Source organism: Schistocerca cancellata, chromosome 1 (assembly GCF_023864275.1).
Source record: "Schistocerca cancellata isolate TAMUIC-IGC-003103 chromosome 1, iqSchCanc2.1, whole genome shotgun sequence".
NCBI classification, from domain to species: Eukaryota; Metazoa; Arthropoda; class Insecta; order Orthoptera; family Acrididae; genus Schistocerca; species Schistocerca cancellata.
The window spans coordinates 642,964,375-642,984,920 of record NC_064626.1 but is presented as its reverse complement, the minus strand read 5'-3'; the positions used below and the strand labels follow the sequence as shown (position 1 = coordinate 642,984,920).

The window sequence follows — 20,546 nt, the reverse complement described above, 5'->3', positions numbered from 1 at the left end:
GTTCGAAACCTTTTGTTTAACCCATCCAGTACCTCACAGAGAGAATACAGCATTTTCAGTTGTTAAGCAATTTCTAAGGCCGAACGTACATTTGATAGCAAATCATGTGATATAAAATGATCAATTATCATTACATACACAGCCTCTTCAATAACTTTAGCAAACACTGATGGCATAGAAATAGGTCTAAAATTGTCCACATTATCCCTTTTTATAAAGCAGCTTTACTACTGAGTGCTTTAAATGTTCAGGAAACTGACCATTCCTAAAGGAAAAATTACAAATATGGCTAAATACAGGGCTAACATCTGCAGCACAGTACTTTGTATTCTGCTAGGCACTTCATCATAACCATGAGTCTTCAGTGATTCAATTATTGACTCAATCTCCCCCTTGTCTGTATCACAGAGGAGTATTTCAGACATCAATCTCGGAAAGGCATTTGCCAAGAAAGTTATATGATTTCCTGCAGAAACTAAATTTTTATTTAATTCACCAGCAATGCTCAGAAAATGATTGTTAAATATTGTACGTGTATCTGACTTATTAGTAACAGAAATATTTTTACTGAAAACTGACTTTATATCGTCGAACTTGTGCTGCTGACCAGACACTTCCTTCACAACGGACCATATGGTTTTAATTTTATTTATTTTTAAGAACCTTACAATACTGTTTATTATGGGCTACTGCAGCTTGATTGTGACTACTTCTAACATTTTGATATGCTTCCCACTTTGTTCTACATGATATCCTTATCCCACTAGTCAGCCACCGAAGCTGCCTTTTACTGCTACTATCCCATTTAGTATGATCTAATGGACAGCAACTCTCAAAGAGCATCAGAAATGTGTTATGGAAAGAATTACATTTATCATCTATGTTATCGACACTATAAACATCCTGCCACTCTTGTTCCTTGACAAAGTTTAAAAAACTTTCTATTTCTGTTGGATTGACTTTCCTACATAGTTTGTAATTAAATCTGACATTTGTTTGAGTAAAAAAGCCTTTTAGTGTTAAAATTTGTGCATCATGGTCTGAAAGGCCATTCAACCTTTTACTAACAGAATGCTCATCTAGTAATGAAGAACGAATAAAAATATTGTCTATGGCTGTGCTACTGTTGCCCTGCACCCTAGTTGGAAAAATCTCAGTCTGCATCAGATCATATGAATTTAGGAGATCTACTAACATCCTTCCTCTTGCACCATCATACACAAAATTTATACTGAAATCACCACACATAACTAATTTCTGGTACTTCCTTCAAAGTGAATCAAGAACCCTCTCTAGCTTGAGCAGAAATGCAATTATGTATATGTGGTGTTTGTTCTTTTAGACATGTGCAAAGTCCCATGTTCAACAATGTGTGCTAAACAGCGTGCTTTGAAAGACTTCTGATTGCACCAGCATTGTACTCTGTCATGAAATCTCCACAAATCACCATCTGCCCTGCTTTATGGGGTGAGCAAGGCTTCAGTCTCCACGTTATGTGATGAGGCACAGGTGTCCAACAACTCATCACCTACTCATGGTTTCATTGTCTTTCAATCACTTTCCATGTATGCTCATGACAGTGACCTGAGACACTCATTCCCAGGTGTTGAGCCACAGCAATCTTTGCTTTCTCATTGTCTTTGGTGTCAGTAGATTTCCCCATTTATGGCCACTATCATCACTAGGATGGTTCCCCAATCATCTCTATTCTGCTTTTATGTGTTCTTTACTGTGCCATGTGCCCACAACACAAGTAGCAATCAGTCTCATGGTGAGTAGTGGTCATATTGTTCTGGCTCATCAGTGTACATGTATGGTTCACTAATATTAACACCTGTCAGCTCCTGACTTCTTTGAAATTGCCATTATTACTTTTTTCTTGAAGACTTGGGGATTTTGTCTGTTTAATATATCTTGCATACCAGGTGGAACAGTTTTTTCATGGCGTATTCTCTCAAGGATCTCAATAATTCTGAGGGAATGTCATCTACTCCATGTGTCTTGTTTTACCTTATGCCTTTCAGTACTCTGTGAAATTCCTCCCACAGTACCGTAACTCCCCTCTCATCCTTACCTATTTCTGTTTCCCTTTCTGCGATATTCTCTTCAAGTTCATTTCCACTGGATAGCCCTTCTGTACAGACTCCAGAAATCATTGATAAAATCCATGATATGGTGAAGGATGGCAGGAGAGTTAAGGTGCGTGAGATTCCTAGTGCTGTGGGCATCTGGAATGAATGGGTACATAATATTTTGCATTACCATTTGGACATGAGAAAGCTATCTGCAAGATGAATTCTGCGATTGCTCACGCTTGACCAAAAACGGAATCGTGTGAAGTGTTGCAAGGATGGTCTGCAGCTGTTCAGGAAGAATCCACAGGACTTTAAGGATTGTTTCATCACTGTGGATGAAACATGGATACATTAATATACTCCTGAGACTGAACAACAGTCTAAACAATGGGTTACCAAGGGAGAATCTGCACCAAAAAAGGTGAAGACCATTCCTTCGGCTGGAAAGGTTATGGCGACTGTCTTTTGGGATTCGTAAGGGATAATCCTCATCGACTATCTGGAAAAGGGTAAAACTATTACAGGTGCATATTATTAATTGTTATTGGACTGTTTGAAGACTGAGCTCCAAGAAAAACGGCGACGATTGGACTGCAAAAATGTCCTTTTCCACCACGACAATGCACCAGCACACACCTCAGCAGTTGTGGTCACAAAATTATTGGAAATAGGAGTCCAACACATTTCACATCCCCCCTATTCTCCAGACTTGGCTCCCTCGGACTGCTATTTGTTTCTCAATTTGAAGAAATGGCTGGCGGGACAAAGATTTTATTCAAACGAGGAGGTGATTGCAGCAACTAATAGCTATTTTGCAGACTTGGACAATTCCTATTATTCGGAAGGGATCAACAAATTAGAACAGCATTGGACAAAGTGTATAGGTCTAAAAGGAGACTATGTCAAAAATTAAAAAAGGTTTACCCCAAACACGTAAGTGGTTTTTATTTTTGCACAGACTTTTCAAACACCCCCGTAATAGTGCAACAGTACTCACAGATATCTGCACTTTCCTTCTTTGGGATTGTAATTAATATATTTTTCTTGAAACAATCCTGTTGGACAAACATTCACAACTGAGCATTATACCAAAGGTTGAAAATACCGCTTCAGTTCTAAAGTTCTTTTATTATCACATGACTGGTTTTGGGCTTTCATACACCTATCTTCAGGTGTCATAACTTGGTGCTGTGACCTCCGAGTGCTGCAGTAGCTGTGTACAAGGCACGGTGTGCTACCTATGAGTGCAGAGCAGGCTTTTTGCTCGTAGGTAGCACACTGCGCCTTGTACACATCTGCTACGGCACTCGGGGGTCACAGCACGAAGTTATGACACCTGAAGATGGGCGTATGAGAGCTCGAAACCGGTTGTGTGATAGCAAAAGAACTTAACAATTGAAGCAGTATTTTCAACCTCTGGTATTTTTCTTGAAGCCTGAAAGTATTTCCATTGCACATCAGGTGTAATAGTTTTATCTGGGCTGGCTCTCCCAAAGATATCAATAATTCTAAGGGAATGTTGTCTACTCCAGGTGCCTTACTTCCACACAAGTCTTTCAGTGTTTTGTCAAATTCATCATGTAGTATCATATCTCCTATCTCATCATCACTAACTTCTTCTCTTTCTATTTGATTTCTTCCCCACTATACAAGGGGGATACCCAAAAAAACTGGAATTACTTTTTAAAAGCTATATATAAACAACCATATCCCCTTTAACATACTCTCCATTGGAACTAACACATTTGTCCCACCAGTGTTTTCACTGTCTGAAACATTTTTTGTAGGCATATTTAGAAATGGCTGACAGCTCCTCCCTTGTTTTTTTCTTAACTTCAGTGTTGTCAAATTGGTGTCCTTTCACGTCCTTTTCATGCATGGGAATATGAAAAATTCACACAGAGACATATCAGGCAAGTAAGGTGTGTGGGGCAGCAGAACCATGCCATTTTTAGCCAAAAACTGTCTAACAAAGATGGCTGTGTATGCAGGTGCATTGTTGTGGTGGAAGAACCAGTCTCCTGTTGGCCACAAATACGATATTTTTTTATGAACTCTGTTGTACAATCTTCTTAAAACTTCCAATTAAAAGGTCTGATTGATGGTCTGACCTGGGAGAACAATCTTTTCAAAATTTTCATCAATTTGGGCAGTTGATGGGTGTGCAGAATAAGGTTTGTCATCAATTGATATGTTGCCATTTTTAAATTGAACAAACTACTCGTACACTTGAGTTTTTTCCATACCACATCTTGGTAAGCTGTTTTCAACATTAGAACAGTTTCAGCAGCATTTTTACAGAGTAGAAAACAAAATTTTACAGCTGCACGTTGTTCACTAAAACATGCCATCATAAAAAACGAAACAAGAACAAAACAGTGCTAGCAAAACAATCACTGCAGATGAACAGAACAAGCCAAGTCAACATCACAGGCAGCATTGATCTGGCAATGAGTTGCACCATACCTCGAAAAGACCCTCTATATATCTTTCCCTCTTTCATCTTTCCCTTCTTTGCCTAGTACTGGTTTGCCTTCTGAGCTCTTGATTAATCCGAGGGCCTCTTAAATCTTCTTATAGGTGATATCTGTTTTCCCCTAGTTCTGCTTTTTCCTATAGCCTTGTGTTTTAGACATTCCCTTTTGCATGCTTCACTTGCCCTAATTTTATATTTTCTGCTTTCATCAAATAAATTCAGTACCTATTGTGTTATCCAAGGATCTCTACTAGGCCTTGTCTTTTCATCTATGAGATTCTCTGCTGCCTTCACTATTTCATCTCTCAAAGCTATCCATTTGTCTTCTATTGTATTCCTTCCCCCTGCTTCATTCTGACATTGCTTAATGGTCAACAACATCTTGTTGTTTCCATTTATCCACATTCCATCTCCTTAAATTCCAACCTTCTTGCAATTTATTCAGTTTTAAACTGCAGTTCATATCCATTAAATTATGGCCAGAGTCCACATTTGCCCCTAGAGATGTTTTATAGTTTAAAATCTGGTTTTTGAAAATGGTGTCTTGTTATTACATAACCAATTTGAAACCTTCCAGTGTCCCTTGTTCTCTCCCACATTTACAACCTTCTTTCATGATTCTTAAGCCATATGTATTCCTTTTTGTCTGCTTTGGCTTCCATACTTTCATATTTTCTCCTTCCATCAACTAAATTCAGTATATTTTGTGTTATTATTAAATTATGCCCTATGCAAAATACCACCAGGTGGCTCCCTCTTTAATTCCTTTCTCCAGTCCATGGTTTGCTATTAATTTTCTTTCTCTTCCTTTCCCTACTACTGAATTTCACTCAATGATTACAATTAAATCCTATCTGATTTTGTGTTGACAACCCTGTAGTGAGGTGACCAGAAGTCTATTCTTCCTGCTGCTGAAGTTAACTAATTCCAGCTACATCAAATGTCAACCTATCCATTTCAGAGTTTAAATTCACTAGCTTATCTACCCAATTAAAGTATCTAACATTCCATTCTCAAACCCATAGAATGCCAGTTTGTTTTCGTAATGACACCATACTTCTGAGTAGTTCCCACCGGAGATATGAATGGGGGACTATTTTACCCAAGAGGATGGCATCATCATCTACTCATACAGTGAGCTGCATGACCCCAGGATGTATAATGGCTGTAGCTTCCCCTTGCTTTCAGCTGTTTGCAGTACCAACATAGCACATTGATGGGATTCAGGGACTGCAGTCATGCCTATATAAACAGAAAAGTGTACCACACCTGGTAGCTGTTCTTGATAGTGATGAAAGAGATAGCCAACGAAAGCTTGAGTGTTATATTTGAATTGACAGGCTTGAAAACTGAGAAGATTTTATTCAATTATACAGACTGCTGTCCCAGCAACTAATGGAAAGGCTAGCTGTTTTAATAGTTAGGAGCTACCCAGCATACATAAAGGAAAATTCACATCCTGTATAAGAAACTACGATTAGGAATTTAAAGTTTGCATTCTCTTCTAGCCATTCCTGCTTCACCATTCTGCACTTGCATCAGTCTCATTTTTTAGATTACTGTATTTCCATTTGCTTGATTTATTAGCCCCATTTTTATATTTTCTCCTGTCATCAATTAAATTCAATTTCTTGTGTGTTGTGCGAAGATTTTGACTCATCTTCTGGTTTTGTCTATTTGATCCTCAGTTGCCTCCACTGGTTCATCTCTCAAAGATATCCATTTGTCTTCCATGGGATATCTTTCCCCACTTGCTGTTGATCATTGTATAATAGTCATTCTGAAAACCTCAACAGCTAGTAACTCTTTTGCTATATCCACGTCCCATCTTGGTAATTTCCTATCTTTATGTAATTTTTGAAATTTTAATTTACAGTTAATAACAAAAAATTGTTGTCAGAGCCTAGATCTGGATCTAGAAATGTTTTGGAATTTAAAATCTGGTTTCTACATCTCTATCAAAGATTGTGGTGTCTCCCTCCAGGTTTCTTTCACATATCTCTACATCTACATTTACATGACTACTCTGGAATTCACACTTAAGTGTCTGGCAGCAGGTTCACTGATTCCATTTTCACACTTGGACAGCTTGCAGGAAAAACAAACTTTTAAATCTTTCCAAGAGCCTGGCAGAGAGTTTACTGAAGCATTTTTACACATTTCCCTACCAGTCCACTCTTGAACACCATGCGGGGAAAAAAAAAAAAAAAAAAAAACCTTAGATCTTTCCGTGCAAGCTCTGACTTCTCTTATTTTATCACAACAATAATTTCTCCCTATGTAGGTTGGTGCCAACAAAACATTTTTGCACTTGGAGGGGAAAATTGGAAACTGAAATTTCATGAAAAGATCTAGCTATAACAAAATACACCTTTGTTTCAATAATTTGCATCCGAAATTGTGTATCATTTCTGTGACATTCTCTCCCCTATTTTGTGATAATTCAAACAAAGCTGCCCTATTTTGAATCTTTCTGATGTCTTCCACCAATACTATCTGGTAAGGATTCCATACTGCACAGCAATACTCTAACAGAGGATGGACAAGCATGGTGTAGACAGTATCCTGTAGATTTGTTGCATTTTCTAAGAGTTCTGCCAATAAGTGCAGTATTTGGTTCACCTTTCCCCAACATTATCTATGAGGGGCATTCAATAAGTAATGGAACACATTTTTCTGATAGCACACTGCTTTTATTTGGGTTTCCAATACACAATATTATTCCCCACTCTTTTAGTTACAAAGCTCTATTTTTGAACATAATCTCCTTTCAACACAATGGCCTTATTCCGCCTTATGGAAGGACCTGTATGCCTGCATGATACTTCTCTACTAGTCAATGTCAGAACCAATATATAGCTGCATCAATAACCTCACCATCATCCATTTACTGCTTCCAGCAGAGTGTATCCTCCATTGGGCCAAACAGATGGAAGTTGGGAGATGCATGATCCAGGCTGTAGGGTAGTTGAGAAAGATAAGTCCAATGAAGTTTTGTGAGCACATCTCAGATGCCCAGACTTGTGTGAGGTGTTGAGTCATCATGGAGAAGTTTGTTTGCACTTTTGTAGCAATGAACACACTGAAGTCATCCCTCCAGTTTCCTGAGGGTAGCACAATACATTCAGAGTTGTTCATTGAACCACAAAGGAAGACATCATTCAGAATAACCCCTTTGAAGTCCCAGAAACCTGTTGCCATGATTTTACTGGCTGTGGGTGCAACTTTGAACTTTTAATTTGGAGGAGTGGTGGCATGGCGCCACTCCATTCCATGGATTGCCGATTTGTTTCTGGTTTGAAGTGATGAACCCATGTTTCATCACTTGTGATGATTTTCATCAGAAAATTGCCACAATCAGCCTCATAACATGCAAATAATTCTGCTCAGGCCTTCTGTTAGGCAGCAAGAAACCCACTGGGCACACACTTGTGAGTACCCCAACTGATGGATTAGTGTGTCAGCACTACCAACAGAGACATCCAGATGAGTGACGAGATGTTTGACTGCGATCCATCAGTCACCTCCAATGAGTGTGTTGGATGTTCCAACACTATAGGAGTCATAGCTGTGTGTGGCTACCTGGCATGCAGAAGATCAGAAGGGTTTGCATGACCTTGTTGCAATGATGACAGACAGCTTGCTCAATAACTCACTATGCTTCTGTTCACTGCCAGGTCTCTGTAGGCATTCTGCAAGTGCCAATGAATATTTGTGATCCTTTGGTTTTCTGCCAAAAGAAATTCAAGAACAACTCTTTGCTAGGAATGCACCTCATTACGGACACCATTTTGAAGGCATTGTATAGTACTGCAACCTATCAGAACTTCATGAAACTATAGAGGCTGAAATGGGAATATTCCATGCTATCCCACAACAAATTCTGTAATTTTACAACTGAAATTGGCTGAGAATTGCATTACTTACTGAAAGCCCCACATAAATGACCATTCCAATTTAACTTGTTCATAATTATATATGACGGTAGTATCTGTTCCCGAAAGAACAGTTACCGTGGATGACCATGCAGCTTTGCTAGAAATGAAATGATAATTAAATGGACACCCTAGCTGCAAACAGGCATTGATGTACTTCATTGGGGACATGTTGAAAACGTGTGCCCCGACCGAGACTCGAACCCGGGATCTCCTGCTTACATGGCAGACGCTCTATCCATCTGAGCCACCGTGGGCACAGAGGATAGTGTGTCTGCAGGGACTTATCCCTTGCACACTCCCCGTGAGATCCACATTCCCAACATGTCCACACCACTACATTTGTAGTGCGCCTAATAGATGTTTGCCCATCATACTCATTACTCATGGCAGATTAATCTACCAAGTCCCATACGAGTTCGGGCATAGCGTGTGCGTTCGCACAAGAAGGTCAATGGCCAGGAAGCCCTATTTTAACTATATATGACAGTAGTATCTGTTCCCGAAAGAACAGTTACTGTGGATGACCATGCAGCTTCGCTAGAAATGAAATGATAATTAAATGGACACCCTAGCTGCAAACAGGCATTGATGTACTTCATTGGGGACATGTTGAAAATGTGTGCCCCGACCGGGACTCGAACCCGGGATCTCCTGCTTACATGTGAGACACCACAGGCACAGAGGATAGTGCATCTGCAGGGACTTATCTCTTGCACGCTCCCCGTGAGATCCACATTCCCAACATGTCTACACCACTACATTTGTAGTGCGCCTAATAGATGTTTGCCCATCATACTCATTACTCATGGCAGATTAATCTACCAAGTCCCGTACGAGTTCAGGCATAGCGTGTGCGTTCGCACAAGAAGGTCAATGGCCGTGAAGCCGTATTTTAACTATATATGACGGTAGTATCTGTTCCCGAAAGAACAGTTACCGTGGATGACCATGCAGCTTTGCTAGAAATGAAATGATAATTAAATGGACACCCTAGCTGCAAACAGGCATTGATGTACTTCATTGGGGACATGTTGAAAATGTGTGCCCCGACCAGGACTCGAACCCGGGATCTCCTGCTTACATGGCAGACGCTCTATCCATCTGAGCCACCGTGGGCACAGAGGATAGTGCGTCTGCAGGGACTTATCCCTTGCACATTCCCCATGAGATCCACATTCCCAACATGTCCACTGCAGACGCACTATCCTCTATGCCCGCGGTGGCTCAGATGGATAGAGCGTCTGCCATGTAAGCAGGAGATCCCGGGTTCGAGTCCTGGTCGGGGCACACATTTTCAACATGTCCCCAATGAAGTACATCAATGCCTGTTTGCAACTAGGGTGTCCATTTAATTATCATTTCATTTCTAGCAAAGCTGCATGGTCATCCACGGTAACTGTTCTTCCGGGAACAGATACTACCATCATATATAGTTAAAATATGGCTTCCCGGCCATTGACCTTCTTGTGCGAACGCACACACTATGCCCGAACTCGTACGGGACTTGGTAGATTAATCTGCCACGAGTAATGAGTATGATGGGCAAACATCTATTAGGCGCACTACAAATGTAGTGGTGTGGACATGTTGGGAATGTGGATCTCACGGGGAGTGTGCAAGGGATAAGTCCCTGCAGATGCACTATCCTCTGTGCCCGCAGTGACTCAGATGGATAGAGTGTCTGCCATGTAAGCAGGAGATCCCGGGTTCGAGTCCCGGTCGGGGCACACATTTTCAACATGTCCCCAATGAAGTACATCAATGCCTGTTTGCAGCTAGGGTGTCCATTTAATTATCATTTCATTGTTCATAATTGTTATCTGTGGGTAGGTAGTGAACTGACAACCTTTAGATTTGTGTGATTTATTGTGCAACTGAAATTTTCTGGTTACTCTTGTGGATGACCTCAAACTTTTCATTATTGAGAGGGCATTGCCACTTTTTGCACCCTACAGATATGTTGTATAAATCATTTTGCAATTGGTTTGATCTTCTGATGTCTTTACTAGATGGTAAATGACAAAATCATCTGCAAACAGTCTAAGATGGCTCCTAAGGCTCTCCCCTAAATCATTTATATAGATTATAGGGCCTGGGGGAACACTAGATATCACCTCTGTTTTTCTCAATGAATGCTAAGGAGGACCACAGGCTACTTCATAAAGTGTGTAGTACAGCATATTTACTGATTTGAAGAATATAACACAAAATACAGAAAAATAATTACTCTTTGAAAAAGCTATTTACTCTTTGACTTTTTAACTTTATCATATTTGTGAAAATGCTTTTATTGTTTGATTTGTTCTACATAATATGATTCAACATAATGAATACAATGCTTATACAGTCCTTCTGTATTTAATCCATACCTCTATACTAATACCAGTCACAAGCCCATCACATTTTTATAACTACTTTTTTTGCATTCTATTTACTTAACAGCTCTGATCAGGTGGTTAGTGTCATAGACTCTCAATCACGGGTTCCCAGGTTTAATTACTGCTCTAGTTGGGTTTTTTTACCTGCTCGAGTCGGGTTTTTTTCCCTGCTTGCCTTTGGATGAGTGCATTATCCTTTTTTTCTGCTCACATCTGGATGTGTGCCTTGTCCTCAACATCATTTCATCATCATTGACATACAAGTCACCAAAGCAGAATCAAATAAAAAGACTTGCACCAAGCTCCCGAACTTTCCAACTGGGGTGTCCCAGACAATAAAGTCATTTTACTGATGCACAAGTGCAGCCATGGGTAACAGCTAGAATACAATGCTTGTACAATCACCAAAGTGTTTAATCCATGCCAATTCATACTTTCATACTAATACTATAAATACAAAAGTAACTCTGTCTGTCATGTTTTCATGACTGAATAGCTCAACCAACTTCCATGAAATTTAGTGTGAGATAGCTTGAATCCTGCTGAAGAAGACAGGCAAGCTGCTCTGCAGTGTAGTACAAAATATTTATTGCTCTCAAGAATATTACACAAACTAAGGAAAAATATTTATTCTTTAATAAAGCAATTTACTCTTTCACTTTTAAACTTTATCATATTTGTGATGTTGTACATAATATGGTTCAATGTAATCAGTACAATGCTTATTCAATTCTCAATGTGTTTAATCCATAATTTAACACTAATACAAGTAGCTCTCTTGTTTCGTTTTGACGAATCTACTAATGAACAGATTCCAATGGTATTTGGTATGGATATAGCTTGAACCCCAAGGAAAGCCATAGGCCACTTTAGAAAGTTGTATCTTTTTTAGTGTTATTAACTTTTTTAAATATGGTACATGTGAGTGACATGCACACAATGCTGGTGGCATGATGGTTGGCAACTCTTGGTGTCTATAGATTATTCTGTGACAGTGCAAATCCAATGTTACTATGTGTGTGGTTTATGATATTGAATTCCTGCACCACCTGTCATAGGAAAGTTTTGGTGGAGATACAACAATAAAACTGGACAGTAAGCCTGAGAACCATATTTAAAACTGTTATTATAAGCCTCACAAATGTAAATCTGAGTTAACACTTAGTTCTAAGAGTGCTCAAGTTGTGAAAATTACTCAAATCCAACAAACCTCAGAGCAATCTCATGATCACTGGAACTTGGGACACAGAATTTCAGGTGGCCTTAAGAGCTTAAGAGACATTAGAACATTCACAGGCCCATCATATTTTAGATGCAGACTGTCACACCTCTCTTACAGCTTCCAAGATGCTTGAAGACTCACAATGTTGGCATCATTTAAAGGCTGTATGACAAACAGAGAGTCATACCTTTACACGTGGAGAGTGGGAGGCTTTTCATGAGACTGCATTTGATTACAATTTATTAACTGACTATGTTAATCATAAATTAGTCATCACAGGGGGATGGAGCATTTAAAATGGAAGAGAGAAATAGTTGGTAGGTGTTGCTCTGGTGGAAAAATCTCATGAACAGTACTAGGTGAGCCAAAGAAACCCCTAAAAACTCTACTTCTGCACAAATGTAAAGAATTGAGGCATTTTAAATATAATTACAAAATATAATGTATGCTTTCAGATTCAAAATTCAGCAAACTAATAGAAACACTTCCATTATGTACCTACACATTGGCATTGCAGACATTTTTTAGATGTATATCACTACACCACAATATTGTTCATCATAACAAAACTACTAATATGCGAGCAAAGCAGCGGGTAACAACTAGTATAATATAAAAACCAAGTGTAACACACCTTCTGTGAGTTCGGTCAGTTTCAGAATCTCCAGAAAAAACTTTCACAAAATATTTCACACCACAGGGTTCACCTTCATCCTCTCTTCCGGGTTGCAATGTCACTGATGCTGGAGAATTTGGTGGTAGCGTGAAAGTAAATGGAAATGCATTTGGTCCAAGTTTCTTTAAGAGACGTTCCTGTAAATACCACATTTTTGACTAGTTATTGTAAACATCATAACTGTTTAAGATATTTATTGTCTCTCATTTACTTTCAAGCTAATATCGAATAAAAATATTTTCCATCTACAATCAATCAAATTGTTTTGTCCGACTAAGTGTTATATTACAAGAATGTGTTACTTAATGTCACTGAATGATCTGGAAATTCAAAAAGAAAAAATCATACTGAATGGTAAAGGAGGCCTGGGCCTTGTCTATGATTATCATCATGGTAAAGAGGTAAATGCACCTAAGGCATGGATGGGCTCCCAGTTTCATTAACTAAGTCACTGTAACCTTTCATGAAAATGCTGGTATTCACCCATGCAGCAGAATGAGATGACTTTAGTGGTGTATGAAAGCAATCAGAGAGTAGATTATATCTGTTTTCTGGTACTCTCTGGACCAATTGTGACATTTTACCTCCTTGTTTACTTAAACCTCCTACAGAGTTAGTACACCTAAAACTTTTGCAGTATTTTCTAAACTTCTTAAATACTTTTGAAGCTTATTCAATTTAAGCTATTTGGTGCCTGATGTTAAAAGTTTTTGGCTATTTTCAGTGCTTTGCTATGTGTGACCTAATTTAGGCCACACATATGAAATTTCTACAGAAATATCCATTTGTTTGTTTACTCACACTATACTGTACTTATATGTGAAAGTAAATCTTAGACAAACACCTTTCTAGGAAATCAGAATGTCACGGCATATCTAGCCAGGATATCTGTTAAGTAACATACATAATCCATTGCTTGCTTAAAGCTCAATACAACTTAAATAAAAATGTTATTTACATGTAATTTTTAGCCTTAGGTGTGTTCTATGTCATATCTGTAGATTCTCTTGCTAAGATTCTACAGTATGTTAATAGTTTCATGATAGCTACTTGATATTATCATTGTGAACTATATCTCAAAGAGCATTCTATTTATATTCTAAGATGTTGGTTTTCATTTCCATTCATTGTAGCCACTGTGACACTGTCATCCACTTTCATGGAAATAAAGCAGTGGAGCACATGGTCAATTTTTTGTGGGAGGGAGAAGTTTGGTTGATGCCCCTTTACAGTGACTCACTAAGACTGAATACTGGACATTTATAAACAGACATTAGAGTTTTGTTGGACAAATCTTTCTGATGTAATTCTGATGTGGTATCACTGTTTCATCTCTTGAAAGAATTTTGTATGAAAGAAGTTAAAATTGTGCCAGACCAGGATTCGAATCTCTGTCCCTGTATTTAGTGGGTAGTGTGTTACCAATTACATCATCTGAGCATGACACCCAGACTAGCACAAAGTTTCAACTTGTCACGAGCAGTTCTTATTTACTTCCAAATTCTGCAGAAGCTCTCTCATTATTCTGCAAGACTTCTTTGCAGCAAATACTCTGCTCAGAACTAAGCCAGAGGCCATGAGTAGATCAAAATTCCATACTTGATCACACAGAGGAGATGATGAGTCACAGACAGGCACAACAAAAATATTGCTATACATTTATGTGAGTTGCGAGTGGGCAAGTTGTGCTTTAGTGAATATTTGTGTATTTTCTGCTTCAGAAGAAGACCTTCTGACTGAAAACTTAAGGTATGACAATTTTTCCATTGTGCCTGTCTGCAACTCAATGTCTCCTCTATATGGTGGAGTAGCAAGATATCCTTTTCATAATATTGTCTTGATTCCATCATGGACTTTCCATTGCTTGATTTTTTCCATACTAGATCCTTTCTCTTGGAGTTGCTAGCCCCATCATTCAGGAAGAAAAGGGGAGCAATTCTGTATCAAGAGCAGAAAATCAATGGAAGACTATGGCACAAATGTTCTAACATTGTTATTGACTATAGTGAACTGTATTGGTTAATGACAGTCTTGCTTGCAATTTTTTATTTTTTTTATTTTTCAATGACGTGGTTCATGGTGTGGGTTCCTGTAGTCATGTCCTAGTTCATGAACCATGGACAACGTATGAGTGGCCAAGTAAGTGGTCCCGACAGTCGGGATACCAGTTACTTTGGAATAAGGCTGGGCATCTCGGACATATTCTGAGTTGTGGTCACCTTTGTGCTCATACGGCAAAGACTACCAAATCCACCAGTTAGTCCCTCAGCCGTTAGGGGTAAAACCCAATGGGACTCGGGGCAAGTAAGGCTAGCAACCTGCTTCCCTGGTACTTTAAATATGATGCTGGTAACAATCAGAGCAAAATGCTTCAGCCCTTTGGAGGTGACGGAGTCTCACCTCTAACTGACAGACTAGGGACTCCTAAGATACGACTTGGCAAATAAATGGTAATGAGATGGGGAGCTATTAATATCAATGAGGGCTACTCTGGGAAGAAGGTAGAGCTGGCAGAGGCTGCAAGTAAGATGGGGCTGGACGTTTTAGCTGTTAGTGACATTTGGGTAAGGGGTGAGAAAGAAGAGGAAGTAGGAGAATACAAGGTCTACCTGTCAGGAGTCAAAGGAGGAATAGCACAATGGGGTGTAGGGCTTTACATCAGGAAAGAAATGGAACCCAGAATAGTTGCAATAAGGTATGTAAACGAACGACTGATGTGGATAGATTTGACAGTGTCTAGCAAGAAAATTAGGATTGTGTCAGTATATTCGCATTGTGAAGGGACAGATCAAGATAAGATGGATAGTTTTTATAAGGCACTCAGTGATGTAGTTGTTAGAGTAAAGGACAAAGACAGTGTTCTGCTCATGGGCGATTTTAACGCCAGGATTGGAAATCGAACAGAAGGGTATGAAAAGGTTATGGGTAAATTTGGAGAGGACATGGAGGCCAACAGGAACGGGAAAAAACTCTTGGATTTCTGTGCCAATATGGGCTTAGGAATCACAAACTCAGTTTTTAAACATAAGAACATTCACTGGTATACTTGGGAAGGCAGGGGAACCAGATCTGTCATTGACTATATAATAACAGATCAGGAATTCAGGAAGGCTGTGAGGGACACACGTGTATTCAGGGGATTCTTTGATGACACTGATCATTATTTAATCTGCAGTGAAATTGGGATTGTGAGACCGAAAGTGCAGGAGGTCAGATCCATATGTAGGAGGATAAGAGTGGAGAAACTTCAGGATAAGGAAATCAGGCACAAGTACATAACAGCGATCTCAGAAAGGTACCAGTTAGTTGAATGTAGTCAATTACAGTCATTGGAAAAGGAATGGACAAGGTACAGGGACACAGTACTAGAAGTGGCTAAAGAATGTCTTGGAACAGTAGTGTGTAAAAGTAGGATGAAGCAAACAGCTTGGTGAAATGACACAGTCAAGGCAGCCTGTAAAAGGTAAAAGAAGGCGTATCAAAAATGGCTACATACTAGAACTCAGGTAGACAGAGAAAGTTATGTTCAAGAAAGAAACAAAGCCAAACAGATAATTGCAGCATCGAAGAAGAAATCGTGGGAAGACTTTGGAAACAGGTTGGAGACTATGGGTCAAGCTGCTGGAAAACCATTCTGGAGTGTAATTAGCAGTCTTCGAAAGGGAGGTAAGAAGGAAATGACAAGTATTTTGGACAGGTCAGGAAAACTGCTGGTGAATCCTGTGGATGCCTTGGGCAGATGGCGGGAATATTTTGAAGAGTTGCTCAATGTAGGTGAAAATACGACCAATAATGTTTCAGATTTCGAGGTAGAATGGGATAGGAATGATGATGGAAATAGGATCACATTTGAGGAAGTGGAGAAAATGGTCAATACATTGCAGTGCAATAAAGCAGCTGGGGTGGATGAAATTAAGTCGGAACTCATCAAATACAGTGGAATGTCAGGTCTTAAATGGCTACACAGGATAATTGAATTGGCCTGGGAGTCGGGACAGGTCCCATCAGAATGGACAAAAGCAGTAATCACACCAATCTTTAAACATGGAAACAGAAAAGATTGTAACAACTTCAGAGGTATCTCTTAAATCAGCGTTGTGGGTAAAATCTTCTCAGGTATTGTTGAAAGGAAAGTGCGAGTATTAGTTGAGGACCAATTGGATGAAAATCAGTGTGGGTTTAGGCCTCTTACAGGTTGTCAGGACCAGATCTTTAGCTTACGGCAAATAATGGAGAAGTGTTATGAGTGGAACAGGGAATTGTATCTATGCTTTATAGATCTAGAAAAGGCATACGACCGGGTTCCTAGGAGGAAGTTATTGTCTGTTCTATGAGATTATGGAATAGGAGGCAAACTTTTGCAAGCAATTAAAGGTCTTTACATGGATAGTCAGGCAGCAGTTAGAGTTGACGGTAAATTGAGTTCATGGTTCAGAGTAGTTTCAGGGGTAAGACAAGGCTGCAACCTGTCTCCACTGTTGTTCATATTATTTATGGATCATATGTTGAAAACAATAGACTGGCTGGGTGAAATTAAGATATGTGAACACAAAATAAGCAGTCTTGCATATGCGGATGACTTAGTTGTGATGGCAGATTCGATTGAAAGTTTGCCAAGTAATATTTCAGAGCTAGATCAGAAATGTAAGGACTATGGTATGAAGATCAGCATCTCCAAAACGAAAGTAATGTCAGTGGGAAAGAAATATAAACGGATTGAGTGCCAAAAAGGAGGGACAAAGTTAGAACTGGTGGACGGTTTCAAGTACTTAGGATGCATATTCTCACAGGATGGCAACATAGTGAAAGAACTGGAAGCAAGATGTAGCAAAGCTAATGCAGTGAGCGCTCAGCTACGATCTACTCTCTTCTGCAAGAAGGAAGTCAGTACCAAGACTAAGTTATCTGTGCACCGTTCAATCTTTCGACCAACTTTGTTGTATGGGAGCGAAAGCTGGGTGGATTCAGGTTACCTTATCAACAAGGTTGAGGTTATGGATATGAAAGTAGCTAGGATGATTGCAGGTGCTAGTAGATGGGAACAATGGCAGTAGGGTGTCCACAATGAGGAAATCAAAGAAAAACTGGGAATGAACTCTATAGATGTAGCAGTCACGGCGAACAGGCTTAGATGGTGGGGTCATGTTACACGCATGGGAGAAGCAAGGTTACCCAAGAGACTCATGGATTCAGCAGTAGAGGGTAGGAGGGGTCGGGGCAGACCGAGGAGAAGGTACCTGGATTCGGTTAAGAATGATTTTGAAGTAATAGGTTTAACATCAGAAGAGGCACCAATGTTAGCACTGAATAGGGGATCATGGAGGAACTGTATAAGGGGGGCTATGCTCCAGACTGAACGCTGAAAGGCATAATCAGTCTTAAATGATGATGATGATGATGATGATTTTTCAACGACGTGTTTCGCCTTATTTAGGCATCTTCATGTTATCTACATAGAAACCAGAGAACAAATACACCTATTTAAGAATCGCGATCACGTTGTGCAGACTTGGATAACCTATAAGCATGTATAAACAGATCACATATTGAAAGTATAAACAGATCTGTTTATGTACTGCATCTGTGTGTTGTATTATACACCTTGTTTTCTCATTTTAAATTTACTGCCTCCATTTATATTTTACTTCATCAAAATTTTAGAATAAGTTAAGCACAGGTGTTGCCTCAAGAATTCCATTTTATCAATGTTTTATGTGCATTACATTTATAAAGTTTTAGTGGGTATGTATATCCAGTTTACGATCTCTCATTTTTAATCACAGCTGCATCACAGCAACACCTCTTGAGGTGATTCTGTATTAGGCTTCAGTACTGGCACATGACGCTGTGATGCATTATGCTTACTACCTGAGCCCCCATCTTACTGTTACTTGCTCCTGTGAACGGGAACGTGTTATTCAGATCTTGGTGCCTCTCGCGTCCATCTAGAAAAGGTAATGATTTTACTGTTTTATATTTCTAGTTTTTACTGAGTTTAACAAAGGCAATGTTGGCCTGATATATTTGACAATGCTCTTTGGCTACACTGACTAAAGGATTCTTCTAAGAAATACCAAATTAAGGTATTTGATCTTTCAATAGGTGATCTGTTTATACTTTCAATAGGTGATCTGTTTATACATGCTTATAGGTTATCCAAGTCTGCACAATGCGATCGCAATTCTTAAATACATGTATTTGTTCTTTGTTTTCTATGTAGATAACATGAAGATGCCTAAATAAGGTGAAATGCGTTGTTGAAAAATAAAAAAATAAAAAATAAAATTGCAACCAAGTCTGTTATTAACCAATACTGTTAAGCATTGGTTTTCTGTATGCCACATATGGATTGGAAGAATTTCTATAGTAAACTGTCTTTAATTTACAATATGGTGAGATATGTACAGTAGTTTGTGGCACACTGAGTTCTAGAATACAGTTTAGGTATCCTGAAGATATATGTATTGCTGATTTGAGAGTTTTATAGTATTCAGTGGTCGAAACAACTGTACATGGTGTACTGTGTAGTGATACATCCCATTCCTTGAATGAGAGGCATCATGTTCTTAAGACATATGTCAGGGAAAAGATGTTTGTGACTGAGAGTAATCAGTAAGTGGTGAGCACCACACTGTTGGGAGGTGTTTTAAATCATAGGTGCTGATACCAGGGCTAATGATCCAGTGATTCTATGAAATTGGATAGCAGCCAGACAACGAGTTGGTAGCTGCCCTAATTGATCATGTATTGGGTTGTAATTTTGAATATAGTATAAGGGGGTGAATTGAATCTCACTTCTTATTTGTGTGTTGGAATGAATGAGAATGAGAAGTTAATTCTCAGCAGCTTTATTTTCAGCCTGCAAAGAAGCGAAGTCTGAGCCAAATTGGAGGAAGAAGGCACAGACTACCTGAACCATGATTAATAATATTTAACGGTGACCAAATACTCAGTAAGCAACATTCATTGTATATACAAGGAATGTTCAGGTGGCAACTTATTTAAGTGTTTGATGCATGAGGTGAAGTATAACGAAACACCACACAGTCTGAGCCAACCTGAAACACTTCAACTGTGGATACCACTTCCTCCTCCAGTATCAAGTGGTCACTGGGTTTGCCACTAGATAAACTGAGAAAAAGAGAGATATCAGAAAAAAGAGAGATATCACAGCATTAAGTACTCTACAGAAATAATTCACAGAATCCGTACTTTGGGTTAATCACAGAACAAGTGTTTATCAAAGTATCAAGGAATTAAAAGAACAAATAGCACATGCATCTTAAACAAATTCAGTAGCCAATCGTAGGTTTTGCTCCAATTAATATGCACCATGTCCCCATAGACCCATGGTACCAGAGAAATGTCTCATTTAATATTTGTGTAATTTTACTACATTTTTCAGTCTAGTGTCTTGTCATGCAATTTCTTGTTTTGAGAGGGTAATTTTTTGTGTTTTTCTTCATATTTGTGACTGCTATGTTGTAGGTAGAAGTTTTACCCACCTTAATTCGAAAAAAGATTTCATACTGGAGTTCATCCTTTTTGCTGAGGCAAAATAAAAAATTTTAATGTTACAGTTTAGCTCAATTCTATATTAGTTCTCATTACATGGACAGGAATGAAATAAAATGCTTAAGGCTTCTTGGTATTCAGATGAGTAATAAGCTGAAAGGAAATGAATACATCAGCTAACTGTTCCAAAACAGGTTTCAACTGTGTTATATTGTAGTGCCTCAAAAATTTTGGTGTAAATTCTAGAAACACTTGGCCTTCAACTG

The 20,546-nt window shown here is 39.0% G+C and overlaps 1 protein-coding gene and 3 non-coding genes across 4 annotated transcripts in view; 1 reads left to right on the top strand and 3 right to left on the bottom strand.

Annotated features, from left to right (window-relative positions):
- The window catches only part of LOC126183350 (arrestin homolog), a 101,341-nt gene that overhangs the window by 55,660 nt on the left and 25,135 nt on the right, over positions 1-20,546 (bottom strand). The window contains exon 3 of the mRNA XM_049925243.1: positions 12,724-12,902. Within this exon, the coding sequence (XP_049781200.1) occupies positions 12,724-12,902 (179 nt within the window). The remainder of the gene's footprint in view (positions 1-12,723; positions 12,903-20,546) is intronic.
- Trnat-ugu (transfer RNA threonine (anticodon UGU)) lies at positions 8,670-8,744 on the bottom strand. Its single transcript has one exon. It is a non-coding gene; the product is annotated as a tRNA-Thr (tRNA).
- Positions 9,532-9,606, bottom strand: Trnat-ugu (transfer RNA threonine (anticodon UGU)). Its single transcript has one exon. It is a non-coding gene; the product is annotated as a tRNA-Thr (tRNA).
- On the top strand, positions 9,702-9,776 carry Trnat-ugu (transfer RNA threonine (anticodon UGU)). Its single transcript has one exon. It is a non-coding gene; the product is annotated as a tRNA-Thr (tRNA).